The 20188-nt window shown below is 37.5% G+C and overlaps 1 protein-coding gene across 1 annotated transcript in view; it reads right to left on the minus strand.

Moving 5' to 3' along the window:
• The window catches only part of LOC122787830 (solute carrier family 12 member 2-like), a 1020929-nt gene that overhangs the window by 406856 nt on the left and 593885 nt on the right, over nucleotides 1-20188 (minus strand). The window contains exon 17 of the mRNA XM_044054742.1: nucleotides 982-1122. Coding sequence (XP_043910677.1) covers nucleotides 982-1122 — 141 coding nt within the window. The remainder of the gene's footprint in view (nucleotides 1-981; nucleotides 1123-20188) is intronic.

Genomic DNA, 20188 nt, shown 5'->3' on the forward strand with positions numbered 1-20188 from the left:
CTGATGTTTTTTGTTTATTTTATGTTTTTGTTTGTTTTTTTTTTTATCCTGCATGATTAGTCTTACTTTAAATGTTAATTCTTACATGACTAAAGGAACAGCTCAGGGGAGAAACTGCATCCCTGGCTGATACATCAGGTGACTCTTCCTGCCTCAGAGAGTCCCCATTGACCATCGCTCTGAAGGATGGTTTACTATACAGACCCTTCACCTCTTTTAATGAACTGGCTATCAAATCTACTTTGCTCAAGAACCTGAAAGACAAACTTCCAGCTCACCATGTCAAAAGCTTTAGAGATATCAAATAAGCTCTGATTTACTGGCACACAGATCTATGTGAGCAAGGAAAATTGCTACCTCCCACATCAGGTATTGATCTACCACTAAAAAAAAATTCTGTCCTGTTTGTATCAAAGAGGGCAATAATTGCTCTAGCTTAGATGCCAATACCATTGCAAAAATCTTTAGATCCAGGTTATTTAGTTATATCAGTCTAAAGTTGCCCAGGCCAGGGGCCGCATCTTTTGTCGTTGGAATAAGTGTGATTCTCATTTGATTGTAAAGAAGTGTTAAATGATCAGGGAAATTCTCAGAACTGGAGAAAGCGCTAAGAGTTTGCCAGAGTTCCTCACCCCCCCCCCCAAGGACAATTTATTATATACTTATTTTTGGAGATGCAGGGTATTAGAACAAATCACTGTGAACTCTGTCTCCGATGCAGCTGCAAAGAAAAAAAGTAATCATAATAATAATAATAAAAATAAAAGCAAAATGTATGATTTTGTATGATCTACTTATATGATTTATGGCACAGTTTCTAGCTGTGGGACTTTGAACAGCTAGTTATTACACACTATACTTCTATGACACCATTGTGCAACAAAGTAAGTCAAGACCTCCTTGAAATAAGAAAGTGTACTAGAATTCAGCAATCCTGCATTATAAACTACAAAAGACATATTTTCTCAAATCTCTTTTTACCTGGATTAAATAATGCACACCCTGTCGAAAATCTTCAGCGCAAACAGCAGAGTAGAACGCTTTCTTCTTATGCTGTATAAGCCACTTTTGATATTTGACCTGATTTACTGACATTTCTTTTAAAATTTGTCTTCGAGAGCCCTGTGATATGAAAATAAGATGAAAGCAGTTCTAGTCAGAAAGACACAAAGAAGTCCACTGGAAAAAATACCAAGTCTTTTTTGTCCATATCTTACATGTAATGTTAATATCCACAGTGAAGTTACAGATCCTGATTATTGCTGGTTTTAGACTCCCTCACAGCAGAAAACTGCTAAGGTTTTAGGAAGTGAAGAAAGACCACAGCACTATAACATCACAACAAAAACAAAATGACAGCACAGGCACAGCACAACACTCCTCTCTACCTGTATATGGGAATTAGGTGCATTGTGATATTATCACTTGCTGCTGTTTTTATTTATTTATTATTTATTCATTTTAGATTTCTTAACTGGGAAGCTGGTCTGGTCCAGAGACACTTTTCAGCCACATCTTGGTGTTACAGGCAACTGGTGCAAAAAGGTTGAATTATGGTGATTATATTTGAAGACATGTTTCATTTCAGTTTGTTGAATGATAGCTTATTAAATATATAGTAAATACTTATATTCTACATTGCATTTCAGTCTATTTTAAAAACTGCAAAAACAGTAAAAGTTATACAAATAATTTAAACATGTTATCAATTGCTACCATCAATAGAAATGGCTATTTATGAAAATATTTTGGGTTATTGGATAGGCCTGAACACTTTTACACACTTGTGAATATAAAGCCTTCTAATGGTGATAAAAATCATTCTGATTAAGTGGAACATGGATGCACCAAAACAAAGTGATATGAGATGCTTCATGCAAAAGACAGCCTGACATTCTGTCTCCTCCCGTCTTCCTTCTTTCCATTCATTTACCAGTCCCATAACATCCTGAATCCCTCCTGGGGTTTCCACTCCAGCAACCATTCTAGCCGTCCATTTCATGGGGCCACAAGCCTTGATCTAAACAACTTATTTTACAGATTCATGAGCCCTCACTTCTGCTGCCAGAGCCCCCTCCCCAAAGTATTTTTGTTTACCCCTCATTATTCAATTATTTACTCTGAAGATCTCAGCTGAGGAGAGTCTATTTTCAGCAGAAAAAACTCTGCTGCATATATTAGTATAACGGAAAGCTTGCCACACTTCCTGTAGCTAAGTCATTTGCTGCCCATTGCAAACATATTGAGGACCAAAACAAAAAGCATCCTCAAGAGGCGAGAACTGAGGATCTAAATAAATAAATAATACCTTCTTCTGTGAAAGATCTGCTATGTTTAATTTAATTATTGCTCTTATAGATTCATAGATTAGTACTAGGCTAACTGGCCTTCCAAGCCATGTTAAGCCTAGCCAATTATCCCTTGTGAGACTCAAACCCTACACCTTGTGTTCGCAAACACATTAACCATTAGGCCACCTCAACATAACCACCTTAACCATTAGGCCACCTCTCCATAACAGATACATAATAGCTCTTTCACAAACTGTATCCAAAGAGTTAGATGGTCATACTAGCTCCTTGCTACAAACACACATGGACCCACAAATGGACTCACACATGCATCCACACATGTGCCCAAACGTGGGCCCAGACATGCATCCACACATGCACCGACACATGGGCTTACTGCAACCAAATCATTTAACCAGCAGTGAATCTTAACTGCTGTTTCTTAAATGACTAACAAGACCAGCTTTCTGAAAGCACTGGCACCGCAGGCTTCAAAGATGAATTGTCGCCTCTTCTATAGTGATAAAAACCACTCAATGTTACAGGCACCTTTGCATAAAAGTATTCCAAAGTATCCACAAAGTAAACACAAAGTCGATGAACTGCAAAGGTGAGGCTTCAGAACAGCAGCTTCAGTTTAGTAAAAAAATATACTCCAAAACAGCAACCTCAGCTTACTAAGGTGTATACTCAAATTTCTCCAACCACAGAACAAAGATCTGGATTCCACTCGGCTGCAACACAGTTTTATTGGTACACAAGTGCTTTCACAAATGGCTTCTTCAGGTGTATAACAACCATTAAAATACACACACCTCATATAACACTTAAAGTCAGTCACATGACTCTGCTTATCCATTTTTAAAGACATATATACACATTCTAAGTGTTACTTTCTTGATCCACTCTTACAAATTCTAAACTTATATAGTATAAAAAATATAAAAAAATATATGTTAAAAGCATACGTAAAGTTCTAAAAAATTCAACATTCACCTATTCAATGGTCTCTTTTTTAATATGGTCTTATAGGAACAGAATCATTCAGTCCATGCCCTGAACTAGCCCTTAACCTAATAATCCATTCAGCTTCTTTTTCCTCAGTCCTTGCTTTTATATCACCCCCTCTTATATTAGTGAATGTTCTACATAAGACAACAAATTTAAAAACATGTTGTTCATTGGTAACTGACACATGCTTCGCTAGTGCATTAAAACTACTTCTTTTCTTAATGTGATGTAGGTGTTCTCTTATCCTATCTTTTAAAAGACGATCTGTTTTCCCTACATACAATTTGTGACATGCCTGGCAGATATCCAGATATACTACATGTGCTGTATCACACTTCGCATAGGTTCGCAGATAAAACATCTCCCCTCTGTCAGGGTGTTTAAATTGTGACTCATTACAAATAAAACTACAAACGTTGCACTTGCCACATGGTCTAGTGCCCTTTTCATTTTCAATACCTTTCAGTTCTCTGTCTGTACAGAGCCTTCTTTTTAAATTCTTCTTATTTTTAAAGCTAAATTGTGGCTTTGTGCCTACTAACTCTTTCATTTTACAATCTGATGTTAATATATTCCAGTGTTCATTTATAATATTACTGTACAACCCAACATCTCTTGAATAATTTAAACACATCCTTACATTCTTGTGAGTCACTTTCTCTTTCCCATTCACTAATTGTTTTGAGAAATATGGTTTAGCCTTATTCTCTCTTTTACTCATCACATCTTCCATGTTTTTAGTTACCATTCTGTTATCATAGCCTCTATCTAGTAATTCTTTTCCTGTCAAAATTAGTTGTTTCTCATATTCTTCGATTTTTACACTTAATCTTGACGCCCTTAGGAACTGGTTTTGTGCCACATTTCTGAATATAAAATTGGGATGCATACTATCTCTACTTAATTTCTTTGCATGGCAGGTCTTTCTGTACATTCTTGTGCTAATCTTGCCTGTACTATCTTTCTCTACATAAACATCCAAAAATCTGATACCATCAGTAGAACAATTCATGGTAAAGTTAAGAAATTCTGTAGAGTTATTAATGAATTCTACGAATTCATATAACTGACTTTCTGTCCCTCTCCATAAAAGAAAGAGATCATCTACAAATCCCCTATAAAACATAAGCATTTTATCAAATTTTCCTTTTATAACATTTTCCATTTCCCATTTGGACATAACAGCATTGGCATAACTATTAGCACAAGGAGTGCCCATTGCCACTCCATTCTTTTGCCAATACATAGGTTCATAGGTTCATAGGTTTATACTAGGCTATCTGCCCTAAGGCATTTATAAGCCTAGCCCAAATTATTGTGGCTTACGCCACCCCTTATATGAAAAAATACCGTGCCCATTAGTTTGTTGTGCCTCTGTCCAGCAGTGACCCAGAGATGATTCCCGGGGTAAACCTACGATCTCCCATCCACAGGTCTAGATTTCTCTTGAACAGAGTCAGCGAGGTGCTCTGCCTCACATGGACCGGGATTTTATTCCACAGCATAGGGAGTCTCTGAGTGATAAATCTATCCCTCCAGCACGTCCTATTTATATCCGTGCTAAGGTTTAAGTCGCTTGCTCTAGTGGTTTTGGTGGATTTGGATTTTTGAGGTGGAGCATGTCCATTAATTCCGGGTTGGACATGGCCATGTATGTCAGGCACATGTCACCTCTGAGCAGACGGTATGCGACTGAATAGAGCTGGAGTTTCTTCAATCTGGCAGCATATGACAGATTTTGGAGTCCCTTTATCCTTTTGGTGAGGAACTTTTGGGGTCTCTCCAATTGCTGCAGATGTCGGGTGAGATACATCCCGAATGGGGCATTGTACTCGATCATTGGTCTGATAAGTGAAGAGTACAGGGGAACAATGACCTCACTAGATCTGGATGTGAATCCCTTCATGATCAGGTGGGCAATGTAGAAGGTCTTTCTAACCACTTTAGCAATGTGAGTGTCAAAGAAAGGCCACTGTCAACCTGGGTCCCCAGGTCCCTGATAACCTCTTCTGTGCTTAGTGGATTGCCACCTATATGGTAGCTTGGGGTTACCTTGTTTTTCCCGAAGGGTATGACTATACATTTTTTGGCGTTTAACTTCAGGCCATGGCTCTGGCACCAGCTATCTGTTTCCGTGAGTCCCTTCTGAAGGATATCAGTGTCGATGCACTTTCCACTATGGCCCAGTTTGCAGTCATCTGCAAACTTTGTCAGCCAAAGTCCTCCCATGTTGGCCTGTACTTCTGAGAAGTAGATGCCAAACAATAGGGGGCCAAGGACCGAGCCCTGTGGTACACCACTTGTGACCGGCTTGGAGTCTGACACAGCGCCAGCAACTCTAACCCTGTGGGTTCTGTCCTTAAGCCAGTTTGCAACCCATCTTGTGACATATGGGTTTACATTTAAGCTGGTAAGTTTTTCTACAATACCCGAGTGGGGTATTGTGTCGAAAGCCTTTGCAAGGTCAAGGTAGGCTGTATGGACTGCCTTTCCTTCATCAATGGCCTTGGTGACTATTTGGAAGAAGTCGACCAAGTTCAAAAGGCATGATCTTCCCTTGACAAAGCCAAACTGGGTCGGGTCCAATGTCTGCAAGTCCCCTATATCTTTGTTTATGAGCTCCATTATGATCCTCTCCATAGCTTTGCAGACTAGACTTGTTAAGCTTATGGGGCGGTAATTACCAGGGTCGTGAGGCGCCACCTTTGTGGAGTGGGACCACAGTTGCCGCACGCCACTCCTTGGGCACGTATCCTGTGGTAAGGCTGAGATTAAACAGCTGCCTTATGTGCGGGTTTAATTCCTCATTTAGCTCGTGTAGCACACAGCCGGGGACACCATCCGGTCCCATTGATGCTGTGTTTTAGCTTTAGAGAGAGCAGCTTTCACCTGCGCATTTGAGATGTCCGGGAGGCTACACTCGGCTGGGATAGTTATCTCTCCTTTAGGGGAGAGGGGTGAAGTTTGCACTGAACCTGTCTGCCAGTATGTTGGCAATGTCTGTGGGTTCAGTGATTTTTCTATCATTTTGGACTAATTCTGAGCATATCTGGGAGTTTCCACCCAGGTTCCTAACATAGCTGAAAAAGGCCTTATGATTGTCCTTTGAATCCATGGCAATTTTTCTCTCAAAATTGGCCTTAGTTGATTTTATGAGTGCTCGTATTTTTTACTAATAATGATCAGGGGTGACTTCCCTTTTATGGATTTTGTTCTATCATGTAATAGCTTTCTCCTCTTATTGTAAAGTTTGTTAATGGCTGGGGTCCACCAGACTGGACGTTTGCCCTTTGTGGAAAGAGTCTTGGTTTTATTTGGGATTGCCTGATCCATGCAGTCCTGGAGGTGTTCATAGAAGGCATTTGTAAGGGCTTCTGCAGCTTGGGTTGTGGTTTCCTCTGACTCAGGGGCCTTGAAGGATACCACACCAGTCTTGAGTAGTGTGAAGTTTGCTTTAGAGAAGTTCTTCACTATGGTCTTTTTGTTTGGGGTGGGGGCGGATGTGGATTTCCAGTGAGATTAGTTTATGATCAGATCTCACCAATGAGGGATATACTTCGGTGTGGAGCATTTTGTCCCCATGTTTGTGACAATGAGATCTAGTATATTTTCTCCTCTCGTGGGAACAGTGACTAGCTGTTCCATGGCATTTGAATTTATGAACTCCAGGAACCGTTGGGCTAGAAAGTTAGGGCTTGAGTAATGTTCCCAGTCTATATTCGGGTAGTTGAAGTCACCCAATATGATGGTGTTTGGAGATACATTTATACCCTCCAGTGTCTTCAGGAAGGCTGTGTGGGGTTCCTGAGTTTGAGAGGGTGGCCTGTAGCATGCTACAATTTGTAGAGCAGTTTTGCCTATTGTTAGTTGCACCTGGATGGTTTCCGAAGCTTCATGCGTTGCCACCAACCTGGAGGTGTGAGTATCCTTTATGAATATGGATACACCCCCTGCTTTTCTGGAGTGCTCCGGGTTTTGGGGCGGAACGCATGATATGAGGTAAAACCTAATAGTGCCGGGTGCTCTCAGGAGCCTTGAACCAGGTTTCAGTTACAGCACAGACATCGATGTTCTCCATACTGAGAAGGGCCTCGAGTGCGTGCATTTTGAGATTTAGACTTCTGGCATTGAGCAGCATTACCCTCAATTTCTTCCCATTTTTGTTTTCTAGGGTGGTAGGTTTAGAATTTGAGCCTTGCCTAAAAAGGCACTATGGGGTGGCAAGAGCCTTAGCCAATATCCGGAATCCCAGGGTGACAGGTGCAAGCCGTCCCTTGCGAAGCAGCGTGGCTTGTCAAGCATGTCATCCCAGGCAGACAGACACTGGATCCCCTTTGAATGACACCAGACATTAAGCCAATTGTTAAAGCTGATCATCTTGTCTCTATATTGTGGCATCATTCTTGGTGAAGGAAGGATACTGCTCAGGGTTAGGGTCATACCTGCCTGGGCTACATAATCAGAGAGCTCCTCTATGTCTCTTTTCATGCAGTCCAGGGAGGTACGTCTCAGGTCGTTCACACCAGCATGGATAATGACTGTGTCATATTTGTACTTGCTGTGGAGTGACCCGAGTGCTTGTGTTATGTGGCTGATTCTAGCGCCCGATAGGCAGCTTACTGTGACCCTCTCCTTGTTCAGCCTGGTGAGTGGGACGTCAGTGTGTCTGACTATGGAGTCACCTATGACAAGTATGTTTGGTGTTGTATTTGGCCTTAAGGGCTGTGACTGCTTTGCACACTGCTTTTGTGGTTTATGTGTTGCTTGTGGGGTGTCTTGAGGTAGCAGTTGTTTGGGTGTCTGCTTTGGAGGCCTCTGCTGTTTAGGTAAATTTTACTCAGAGCCTCCGAGTATGTCTTTGTGTGTTTATGTGTTTGATTCAGTGGAGTGGTAGCATTATGTGAGGCTGGTTTTGTGGTGTGTGTAGCTGCCTTCTCCTCCTGTCTGGTCTTGCCAGTCCTGAGTTGAGAGAGCTCAGCCTCCAGTTTGGCTAAATAGCTGCATCTCTCAAGTATTTGTGTTATGTGGGAGGAGGAGAGGGTTGTCTGTGTACATGAGGCAGTTATAACATTGCCTCAAGATTCCCAGATTCACCAGCTGGACCGGAGAGGAGATTGACAACTGACCTTTGGACATGCTAGAATAATATTGGGAAATCCTTAATTGAAAACAAGGGCCAGTGGGGAGTGAGGGTGTAGTGCTTTTAATTTTTAGTGCTGACTTATATAATTGCTTTAGTGAGCAAGTGCCAGGTAACTTGAGTGCAATGTGATACAAGTAACTAAATGCAAAACGACAAACAGTAACTTTCTTTCAAGTGAAACAAGGAAATAAGTACAGTAAGCAATGCAGATATCACTAGTGATCCACAGAAGCTGAGAAGTTGCGTATTAGGTGAATTAGCTTCCAGGGAAATAACAAGCAAACAAACAACAAGTATATAAACAAAGCTAGATTCAGTAGGCCTGGATCTAGTCTATGCTAGAGCAAACAAGGTGAACCAATTTCAGTAAGATACAGTTCAAATATTCAGGCACTATAAACCTTTAACCAGAAAATTCCCAGCTCAGAAGGGCAGAGTCCAGCCTCTTCTCCCACAAGAGTGCAGTCCACGAACCTTCTTAATGTAAAATAACTGGCCTGAAGCCCAAGTGCCTAAACCAGAACTAATACACTTGGACACTGGGCTCTCAATCAGCAGTTCCCAACTTAGAAGGATGAAAGCTACCTGTCCTGCCACCACAGTGCTTGCCACAAACCTTCCTAATGTAAAACAACTGGTCTGAAGCCCAAGTGCTTAATCCAAAAGACTTGAATGATAGCTACACTTTAATCAAGTTACAACCAAGCAGTAATAAATACCATTGAATACTTTAGAGAATGTCTGGATTAGTGCTCAAGTTACACAAACAAAGCTAGATCCAGCAGGCCCGAATCCAGTCTATGCCACAGCAAACAAGGCGCACCAACTTCAGTAAGAAACAGTTCAGATATGCATGCACTATAAGCCTTTAACCAGAAATTCCCAGCTCAGAAGGGCAGAGTCCAGCCTCTCCTCCCACAAGAGTGCAGACCACGAACCCTCTTAATGTAAAATAACTGGCTTGAAAGCCCAAGTGCTTAAACCAGAATTAATACACTTTTAGAATAACAGACACTGAGCCCTCAATCAGCAGTTCTCAACCTAGAAGGATGTAAGCTACCTGTTCTGCCACAACAGTGCAGACCACAAACCTCTCAGTGCAAAACAACTAACTGGTCCGAAGCCCAAGTGTTTAAACCAAAAGGCTTAGAATGAGTTACACCAAGCAGTAATAAATACAATTAAGTATTTTAAGATGATGCAAAAGTAAAAAGTAGGTAAAAACACAAGTACAGTAAAAGCAGATGAAATTTTTTTTTTTTTTTCTGAACAAGTGCTGAGATCAAAGAAACAGATTTGAGTGCTGAAACTAGAAAACTGGCTAGTTACAAGAAAAAAAAAACAAGCTAGAAGGCTTCCCTCAAACACAGAAGGGCTTGGGGGCTCAGAAGCCTACAAATAGTCTGTACCACTTAACAAGAAAGGCAGGAAATAAGCTTAATTTTTTTTTTTTTTCTATTTCCCAGATGCTCTCTTTGTACACAGTAGGAGTGCCTGAAATCAGAATATGATCTCACTGCACTCAGTTGAGTGAGCAAATGAGATGGGCCCAGAGGCAGGCTGAGGGGCGGGCAGTTTCAATGCCACTAAGATTAACACCAAAACAAAAACAGGGCGGGTGGGTGGGAATAACTGAAGAGCAGAATAACCAGTTAAAAATTCCTTCAACACTCCTTCATACACAGTTTAAATCAATTTAAATACTGTATTTTTTAAAAGAAAAAGTGCATAAAAAGGTACTTAAATTCTCTTATACGTCCAGTTGAATATAACCAAGTTCTTAGCTTGCCAAGCTGAAGTTTTAAAGCAGGAATTATTTCACATGCACCAGTTTAAATATGCAAGGACAGGAAATCACTGAATGTAGCTACCCCCACACCTGTAATTACTAGCAAATAACAAAATTCAGCCAACACTAGCTTTTAGTTCAAGTTACTGAAGAGCAGAATAACCAGTTAAAAATTCCTTCAACACTCCTTCATACACAGTTTAAATCAATTTAAATACTGTATTTTTTAAAAGAAAAAGTGCATAAAAGGTACTTAAATTCTCTTATACGTCCAGTTGAATATAACCAAGTTCTTAGCTTGCCAAGCTGAAGTTTTAAAGCAGGAATTATTTCACATGCACCAGTTTAAATATGCAAGGACAGGAAATCACTGAATGTGGCTACCCCACACCTGTAATTACTAGCAAATAACAAAATTCAGCCAACACTAGCTTTTAGTTCAAGTTACTGAAGAGCAGAATAACCAGTTAAAAATTCCTTCAACACTCCTTCATACACAGTTTAAATCAATTTAAATACTGTATTTTTTAAAAGAAAAAGTGCATAAAAAGGTACTTAAATTCTCTTATACGTCCAGTTGAATATTACCAAGTTCTTAGCTTGCCAAGCTGAAGTTTTAAAGCAGGAATTATTTCACATGCACCAGTTTAAATATGCAAGGACAGGAAATCACTGAATGTGGCTACCCCCACACCTGTAATTACTAGCAAATAACAAAATTCAGCCAACACTAGCTTTTAGTTCAAGTTACTGAAGAGCAGAATAACCAGTTAAAAATTCCTTCAACACTCCTTCATACACAGTTTAAATCAATTTAAATACTGTAATTTTAAAAAGAAAAAGTGCATAATAAGGTACTTAAATTCTCTTATACGTCCAGTTGAATATAACCAAGTTCTTAGCTTGCCAAGCTGAAGTTTTAAAGCAGGAATTATTTCACATGCACCAGTTTAAATATGCAAGGACAGGAAATCACTGAATGTGGCTACCCCACACCTGTAATTACTAGCAAATAACAAAATTCAGCCAACACTAGCTTTTAGTTCAAGTTACTGAAGAGCAGAATAACCAGTTAAAAATTCCTTCAACACTCCTTCATACACAGTTTAAATCAATTTAAATACTGTATTTTTAAAAGAAAAGTGCATAAAAGGTACTTAAATTCTCTTATACGTCCAGTTGAATATAACCAAGTTCTTAGCTTGCCAAGCTGAAGTTTTAAAGCAGGAATTATTTCACATGCACCAGTTTAAATATGCAAGGACAGGAAATCACTGAATGTGGCTACCCCCACACCTGTAATTACTAGCAAATAACAAAATTCAGCCAACACTAGCTTTTAGTTCAAGTTACTGAAGAGCAGAATAACCAGTTAAAAATTCCTTCAACACTCCTTCATACACAGTTTAAATCAATTTAAATACTGTATTTTTAAAAGAAAAGTGCATAAAAGGTACTTAAATTCTCTTATACGTCCAGTTGAATATTACCAAGTTCTTAGCTTGCCAAGCTGAAGTTTTAAAGCAGGAATTATTTCACATGCACCAGTTTAAATATGCAAGGACAGGAAATCACTGAATGTGGCTACCCCCACACCTGTAATTACTAGCAAATAACAAAATTCAGCCAACACTAGCTTTTAGTTCAAGTTACTGAAGAGCAGAATAACCAGTTAAAAATTCCTTCAACACTCCTTCATACACAGTTTAAATCAATTTAAATACTGTATTTTTAAAAGAAAAGTGCATAAAAGGTACTTAAATTCTCTTATACGTCCAGTTGAATATAACCAAGTTCTTAGCTTGCCAAGCTGAAGTTTTAAAGCAGGAATTATTTCACATGCACCAGTTTAAATATGCAAGGACAGGAAATCACTGAATGTGGCTACCCCCACACCTGTAATTACTAGCAAATAACAAAATTCAGCCAACACTAGCTTTTAGTTCAAGTTACTGAAGAGCAGAATAACCAGTTAAAAATTCCTTCAACACTCCTTCATACACAGTTTAAATCAATTTAAATACTGTATTTTTTAAAAGAAAAAGTGCATAAAAAGGTACTTAAATTCTCTTATACGTCCAGTTGAATATTACCAAGTTCTTAGCTTGCCAAGCTGAAGTTTTAAAGCAGGAATTATTTCACATGCACCAGTTTAAATATGCAAGGACAGGAAATCACTGAATGTGGCTACCCCCACACCTGTAATTACTAGCAAATAACAAAATTCAGCCAACACTAGCTTTTAGTTCAAGTTACTGAAGAGCAGAATAACCAGTTAAAAATTCCTTCAACACTCCTTCATACACAGTTTAAATCAATTTAAATACTGTATTTTTAAAAGAAAAAGAGCATAAAAAGGTACTTAAATTCTCTTATACGTCCAGTTGAATATTACCAAGTTCTTAGCTTGCCAAGCTGAAGTTTTAAAGCAGGAATTATTTCACATGCACCAGTTTAAATATGCAAGGACAGGAAATCACTGAATGTGGCTACCCCACACCTGTAATTACTAGCAAATAACAAAATTCAGCCAACACTAGCTTTTAGTTCAAGTTACTGAAGAGCAGAATAACCAGTTAAAAATTCCTTCAACACTCCTTCATACACAGTTTAAATCAATTTAAATACTGTATTTTTAAAAGAAAAAGTGCATAAAAGGTACTTAAATTCTCTTATACGTCCAGTTGAATATAACCAAGTTCTTAGCTTGCCAAGCTGAAGTTTTAAAGCAGGAATTATTTCACATGCACCAGTTTAAATATGCAAGGACAGGAAATCACTGAATGTGGCTACCCCCACACCTGTAATTACTAGCAAATAACAAAATTCAGCCAACACTAGCTTTTAGTTCAAGTTACTGAAGAGCAGAATAACCAGTTAAAAATTCCTTCAACACTCCTTCATACACAGTTTAAATCAATTTAAATACTGTATTTTTAAAAGAAAAAGTGCATAAAAGGTACTTAAATTCTCTTATACGTCCAGTTGAATATTACCAAGTTCTTAGCTTGCCAAGCTGAAGTTTTAAAGCAGGAATTATTTCACATGCACCAGTTTAAATATGCAAGGACAGGAAATCACTGAATGTGGCTACCCCCACACCTGTAATTACTAGCAAATAACAAAATTCAGCCAACACTAGCTTTTAGTTCAAGTTACTGAAGAGCAGAATAACCAGTTAAAATTCCTTCAACACTCCTTCATACACAGTTTAAATCAATTTAAATACTGTATTTTTAAAAGAAAAGTGCATAAAAGGTACTTAAATTCTCTTATACGTCCAGTTGAATATAACCAAGTTCTTAGCTTGCCAAGCTGAAGTTTTAAAGCAGGAATTATTTCACATGCACCAGTTTAAATATGCAAGGACAGGAAATCACTGAATGTGGCTACCCCACACCTGTAATTACTAGCAAATAACAAAATTCAGCCAACACTAGCTTTTAGTTCAAGTTACTGAAGAGCAGAATAACCAGTTAAAAATTCCTTCAACACTCCTTCATACACAGTTTAAATCAATTTAAATACTGTATTTTTTAAAAGAAAAAGTGCATAAAAGGTACTTAAATTCTCTTATACGTCCAGTTGAATATAACCAAGTTCTTAGCTTGCCAAGCTGAAGTTTTAAAGCAGGAATTATTTCACATGCACCAGTTTAAATATGCAAGGACAGGAAATCACTGAATGTGGCTACCCCACACCTGTAATTACTAGCAAATAACAAAATTCAGCCAACACTAGCTTTTAGTTCAAGTTACTGAAGAGCAGAATAACCAGTTAAAATTCCTTCAACACTCCTTCATACACAGTTTAAATCAATTTAAATACTGTATTTTTAAAAGAAAAAGTGCATAAAAAGGTACTTAAATTCTCTTATACGTCCAGTTGAATATAACCAAGTTCTTAGCTTGCCAAGCTGAAGTTTTAAAGCAGGAATTATTTCACATGCACCAGTTTAAATATGCAAGGACAGGAAATCACTGAATGTGGCTACCCCACACCTGTAATTACTAGCAAATAACAAAATTCAGCCAACACTAGCTTTTAGTTCAAGTTACTGAAGAGCAGAATAACCAGTTAAAAATTCCTTCAACACTCCTTCATACACAGTTTAAATCAATTTAAATACTGTATTTTTAAAAGAAAAGTGCATATAAGGTACTTAAATTCTCTTATACGTCCAGTTGAATATAACCAAGTTCTTAGCTTGCCAAGCTGAAGTTTTAAAGCAGGAATTATTTCACATGCACCAGTTTAAATATGCAAGGACAGGAAATCACTGAATGTGGCTACCCCCACACCTGTAATTACTAGCAAATAACAAAATTCAGCCAACACTAGCTTTTAGTTCAAGTTACTGAAGAGCAGAATAACCAGTTAAAAATTCCTTCAACACTCCTTCATACACAGTTTAAATCAATTTAAATACTGTATTTTTTAAAAGAAAAAGTGCATAAAAAGGTACTTAAATTCTCTTATACGTCCAGTTGAATATAACCAAGTTCTTAGCTTGCCAAGCTGAAGTTTTAAAGCCTAAATACAAAAATGTTATTTTCAAGCACTACTTTTAACAGTCTTTGTAATATTCCTATGGTTCTACTTCCAAATTCCTTATTCAGCTCTAATAGATGTATCACATTTCTAATGCCAACTGGATTTGGTATAACTGTAAACAGCGATACTACATCTAATGTAACGAAAAAGTACAGTTCTGATACATTTGTTTCATTAGTAAATTTATATAAATCTCTGAGAAAATGCTCTGTATCTTTCAAGATATACTTTGATTTGTATATCAGGGCCTTCAAATTTTTATCAATGAATATTGAAGGCGGTTCAGTACACCAATTTCTTCCGGCTACTATTGGTCTCATTGGGGGTCTGATGGAATTTTTATTGAGTTTAGGCAACCCCTGAATCTTTGGAATAGTTGGATCTGTAACTACTAAATATTTGACCATATTATTATCACAAAGCTCTAGTTCCTCAAGGTGTCTAATTTCTTTTTCTACCCTTGATATCATATTTTTACTTTGTATGGATGTAATTTTTTGATAGAAGTCAGTATTATCCAGCATTTCTAGCATCAAACTATTGTAATCAACTCTATTCATAATCACCATTTGCCCTCCCTTGTCTGCTGGCCTAATAGTTATCTGGTTATTACTCTCTAAATAATGCATAGCTTTAAATTCTTCTTTACTTAAATTGTGCCATTTGCCACTTTCCTTAAGTTGTTTCCGCTCATAATACATTTTATACATATCAGAAATACAAGTTTGCTCAAATGCATTGATTAAAGCATTTTGTTTTGGTACAAAAAGACTCGGTTTCCTGAATGTAGCATCAGACTCTTTCTGCTCATTACCAAATAATGTTTTCAAAGTCAAGTTACGGGTAAACAGTTTCAAATCGAAAATAATATCAGTGATGTTTATATCCATAGCAGGTATAAAAGATAACCCCTTTTCTAACACGTTTGATTCAGAATGTGTTAAACCATAATCTGATAAATTTACAATTAATGTCTTACTTGTTGGAAGGCGTTTTTTATTGTAAATGGACTCACCGGACCTTCGAGTTTTCTCTTGTTTCTCACTATACTTCTCCCCCTCTGTTGTTGTCGTGGTCCACCTCTCCCATTCCTGCTCATAGATCTCTCCCTTATAGGCAGAGGAAAATTCAATCCTAAAGGGCCAGTTCCTTTTAAAAAAGAAGAATTTGGATGTGCTGATGCGTTTTTAATGTTGGAGGTTTCATTTTCTGCTTTGCGATGTATTTCTGCGCTTACTTGAAACGTCTTCTTCCTTGCTCCAAGGTTAGATGTCACCAGTGCATTCGAAACACCAGACTTCAAGGCGTTTGCTCTATTGTCATCACAACCACGCTCGTCATCACGACCATGCCCATCGGCTTCCACTTGACCAATCGGTATCTCTCTAGAAGTCGAATTTTGTACAAACTGAATTCTCTCATTTACTTGTTGGGGCATTGAATCAATATTAGGCGCCAGACTATTATGATCATTTACATCTCATGGCCAAGTGAAGATATGGCCCAACGAGAAGTCCTTCCGATCTCTACAAAGCTTATTTAATTTAATTTGTAGAAGCTTTCTGGCATATACTGTCAGATTCTCAACCATATCAGTCATAGGTTTAAACAGTGCTTCTGTAGTATAAGTTTTACATATGTCAGTATATTTTTTCTTTATACTGCCATTAGTTTTTATAATTTCTCTCTCTGCTGCCGCTACTAGCAGCTTTAAATACCCCAAGCTAGTGTTTATATTTAGTTGTTGCCATTCACTTAGCAATATGGAGTCACACTCAGTCTGTGCAGGCATTTTGAGCACTCTTAAACCTCGAGGTATAACACGTTCTGTTAAACAAGCTTCTAAATGAAACTTCTCATATTGTACCCATTTTAGTTTATATAAATCTTTTTCTAATGAGAAAATATCACTTCTCATGGCCAAAAAATCTATATTAGAATGTTCTGTCCCTTCAATGACCATGTCAGGAGAAATTTGAGTATACACCTTATTAAGCTGAGGTTGCTGTTTTGGAGTATATTTTTTTACTAAACTGAAGCTGCTGTTCTGAAGCCTCACCTTTGCAGTTTATGGACTTTGTGTTGACTTTGTGGATACTCTGGAATACTTTTATGCAAAGGTGCCTGCAACATTGGGTGGTTTGTATAATTTAGAAGTTTCTATACTTTTTACCCAAAAGTTCAGGAGTTATGGCTACTGAAATGGATAACATAGAACTTGAATATACACCAGGCTTAAAACTGAAATGGACTGAAAACAACTTAGAATTATTTTTATCCAAGGTGAGTGAAGAAGAAAATCCACTTTTGAAAACTGATATAGTCATTGGAGGGACAGAACATTCTAATATAGATTTTTTGGCCATGAGAAGTGATATTTTCTCATTAGAAAAAGATTTATATAAACTAAAATGGGTACAATATGAGAAGTTTCATTTAGAAGCTTGTTTAACAGAACGTGTTATACCTCGAGGTTTAAGAGTGCTCAAAATGCCTGCACAGACTGAGTGTGACTCCATATTGCTAAGTGAATGGCAACAACTAAATATAAACACTAGCTTGGGGTATTTAAAGCTGCTAGTAGTGGCAGCAGAGAGAGAAATGATAAAAACTAATGGCAGTATAAAGAAAAAATATACTGACATATGTAAAACTTATACAACAGAAGCACTATTTAAACCTATGACTGATATGGTTGAGAATCTGACAGTATATGCCAGAAAGCTTCTACAAATTAAATTAAAGAAGCTTTGTAGAGATCGGAAGGACTTCTCATTGGGCCATATCTTCACTTGGCCACGACATGTAAATTACCATAATAGTATGGCGCCTAATATTGATTCAATGCCCCAACAAGTAAAGGAGAGAATTCAGTTTGTACAAAATTCGACTTCTAGAGAGATACCGATTGGTCAAGTGGAAGCAGATGGGCGTGGTTGTGATGATGAGTGTGGTTGTGATGACGATAGAGCAAACACCTTGAAGTCTGATGTTTCGAATGCACTGGTGACATCTAACCTTGCAGCAAGGAAGAAGACGTTTCAAGTAAGCGCAGAAATACATCGCGAAGCAGAAAATTAAACCTCCAACATTAGAAATGCATCAGCACATCCAACTTCTTCTTTTTTAAAAGGAACTGGCGCTTTAGGCTTGAATTTTCCTCTGCCTATAAGGGAGAGATCTATGAGCAGGAATGGGAGAGGTGGACCGCGACAACAACAGAGGGGGAGAAGTATAGTGAGAAACAAGAGAAAACTCGACGAAGGTCCGGTGTGTCCATTTACAATAAAAAGGTCTTCCGACAAGTAAGATATTAATTGCAAATTTATCAGATTATGGTTTAACACATTCTGAATCAAACGTTTTATACCGGCTATGGATATGAACATCACTGATATTATTTTCGATTTGAAACTGTTTACCCGTAACTTGACTTTGAAAACATTATTTGGTAATGAGCAGAAAGAGTCTGATGCTACATTCAGGAAACCGAGTCTTTTCGTACCAAAACAAAATGCTTTAATCAATGCATTTGAGCAAACTTGTATTTCTGATATGTATAAAATGTATTATGAGTGGAAACAACTTAAGGAAAGTGGCAAATGGCACAATTTAAGTAAAGAAGAATTTAAAGCTATGCATTATTTAGAGAGTAATAACCAGATAACTATTAGGCCAGCAGACAAGGGAGGGCAAACGGTGGTAATGAATAGAGTTGATCACAATAGTTTGATGCTAGAAATGCTGGATAATACTGACTTCTATCAAAAAATTACATCCATACAAAGTAAAAATATGATATCAAGGGTAGAAAAAGAAATTAGACACCTTGAAGAACTAGAGCTTTGTGATAATAATATGGTCAAATATTTAGTAGTTACAGATCCAACTACTCCAAAAATTCAGGGGTTGCCTAAACTCCATAAAAATTCCATCAGACCCCCAATGAGACCAATAGTAGCCGGAAGAAATTGGTGTACTGAACCGCCTTCAATATTCATTGATAAAAATTTGAAGGCCCTGATATACAAATCAAAGTATATCTTGAAAGATACAGAGCATTTTCTCAGAGATTTATATGAATTTACTAATGAAACAAATGTATCAGAACAGTACTTTTTCGTTACATTAGATGTAGTATCGCTGTTTACAGTTATACCAAATCCAGTTGGTATTAGAAATGTGATACATCTATTAGAGCTGAATAAGGAGTTTGGAAGTAGAACCATAGGAATATTACAAAGACTGTTAAAAATAGTGCTTGAAAATAACATTTTTGTATTTAGGGAAGATATGTATTGGCAAAAGAATGGAGTGGCAATGGGCACTCCTTGTGCTAATAGTTATGCCAATGCTGTTATGTCCAAATGGGAAATGGAAAATGTTATAAAAGGAAAATTTGATAAAATGATTATGTTTTATAGGAGATTTATAGATGATCTCTTTCTTTTATGGAGAGGGACAGAAAGTCAGTTATATGAATTCTTAGAATTCATTAATAACTCTACAGAATTTCTTAACTTTACCATGAATTGTTCTACTGATGGTATCAGATTTTTGGATGTTTATGTAGAGAAAGATAGTACAGGCAAGATTAGCACAAGAATGTACAGAAAGACCTGCCATGCAAACAAATTAAGTAGAGATAGTATGCATCCCAATTTTATATTCAGAAATGTGGCACAAAACCAGTTCCTAAGGGCGTCAAGATTAACTGTAAAAACCGAAGAATATGAGAAACAACTAATTTTGACAGGAAAAGAATTACTAGATAGAGGCTATGATAACAGAATGGTAACTAAAAACATGGAAGATGTGATGAGTAAAAGAGAGAATAAGGCTAAACCATATTTCTCAAAACAATTAGTGAATGGGAAAGAGAAAGTGACTCACAAGAATGTAAGGATGTGTTTAAATTATTCAAGAGATGTTGGGCTGTACACTAATATTATAAATGAACATTGGAATATATTAACATCAGCTTGTAAAATGAAAGAGTTAGTAGGCACAAAGCCACAATTTAGCTTTAAAAATAAGAAGAATTTAAAAAGAAGGCTCTGTACAGACAGAGAACTGAAAGGTATTGAAAATGAAAAGGGCACTAGACCATGTGGCAAGTGCAACTTTTGTAGTTTTATTTGTAATGATTCACAATTTAAACACCCTGACACAGGGGAGATGTTTTATCTGCGAGCCTATACGAAATGTGATACAGCACATGTAGTATATCTGGCTGCCAGGCATGTCACAAATTGTATGTAGGGAAAACAGATCGTCTTTTAAAAGACAGGATAAGAGAACACCTACATCACATTAAAAAAAGAAGTAGTTTTAATGCACTAGCGAAGCATGTGTCAGTTACCAATGAACAACATGTTTTTAAATTTGTTGTCTTATGTA

Source organism: Protopterus annectens, chromosome 13.part0 (assembly GCF_019279795.1).
Source record: "Protopterus annectens isolate FY-2018-M chromosome 13.part0, PAN1.0, whole genome shotgun sequence".
NCBI lineage: Eukaryota > Metazoa > Chordata > Ceratodontiformes > Protopteridae > Protopterus > Protopterus annectens.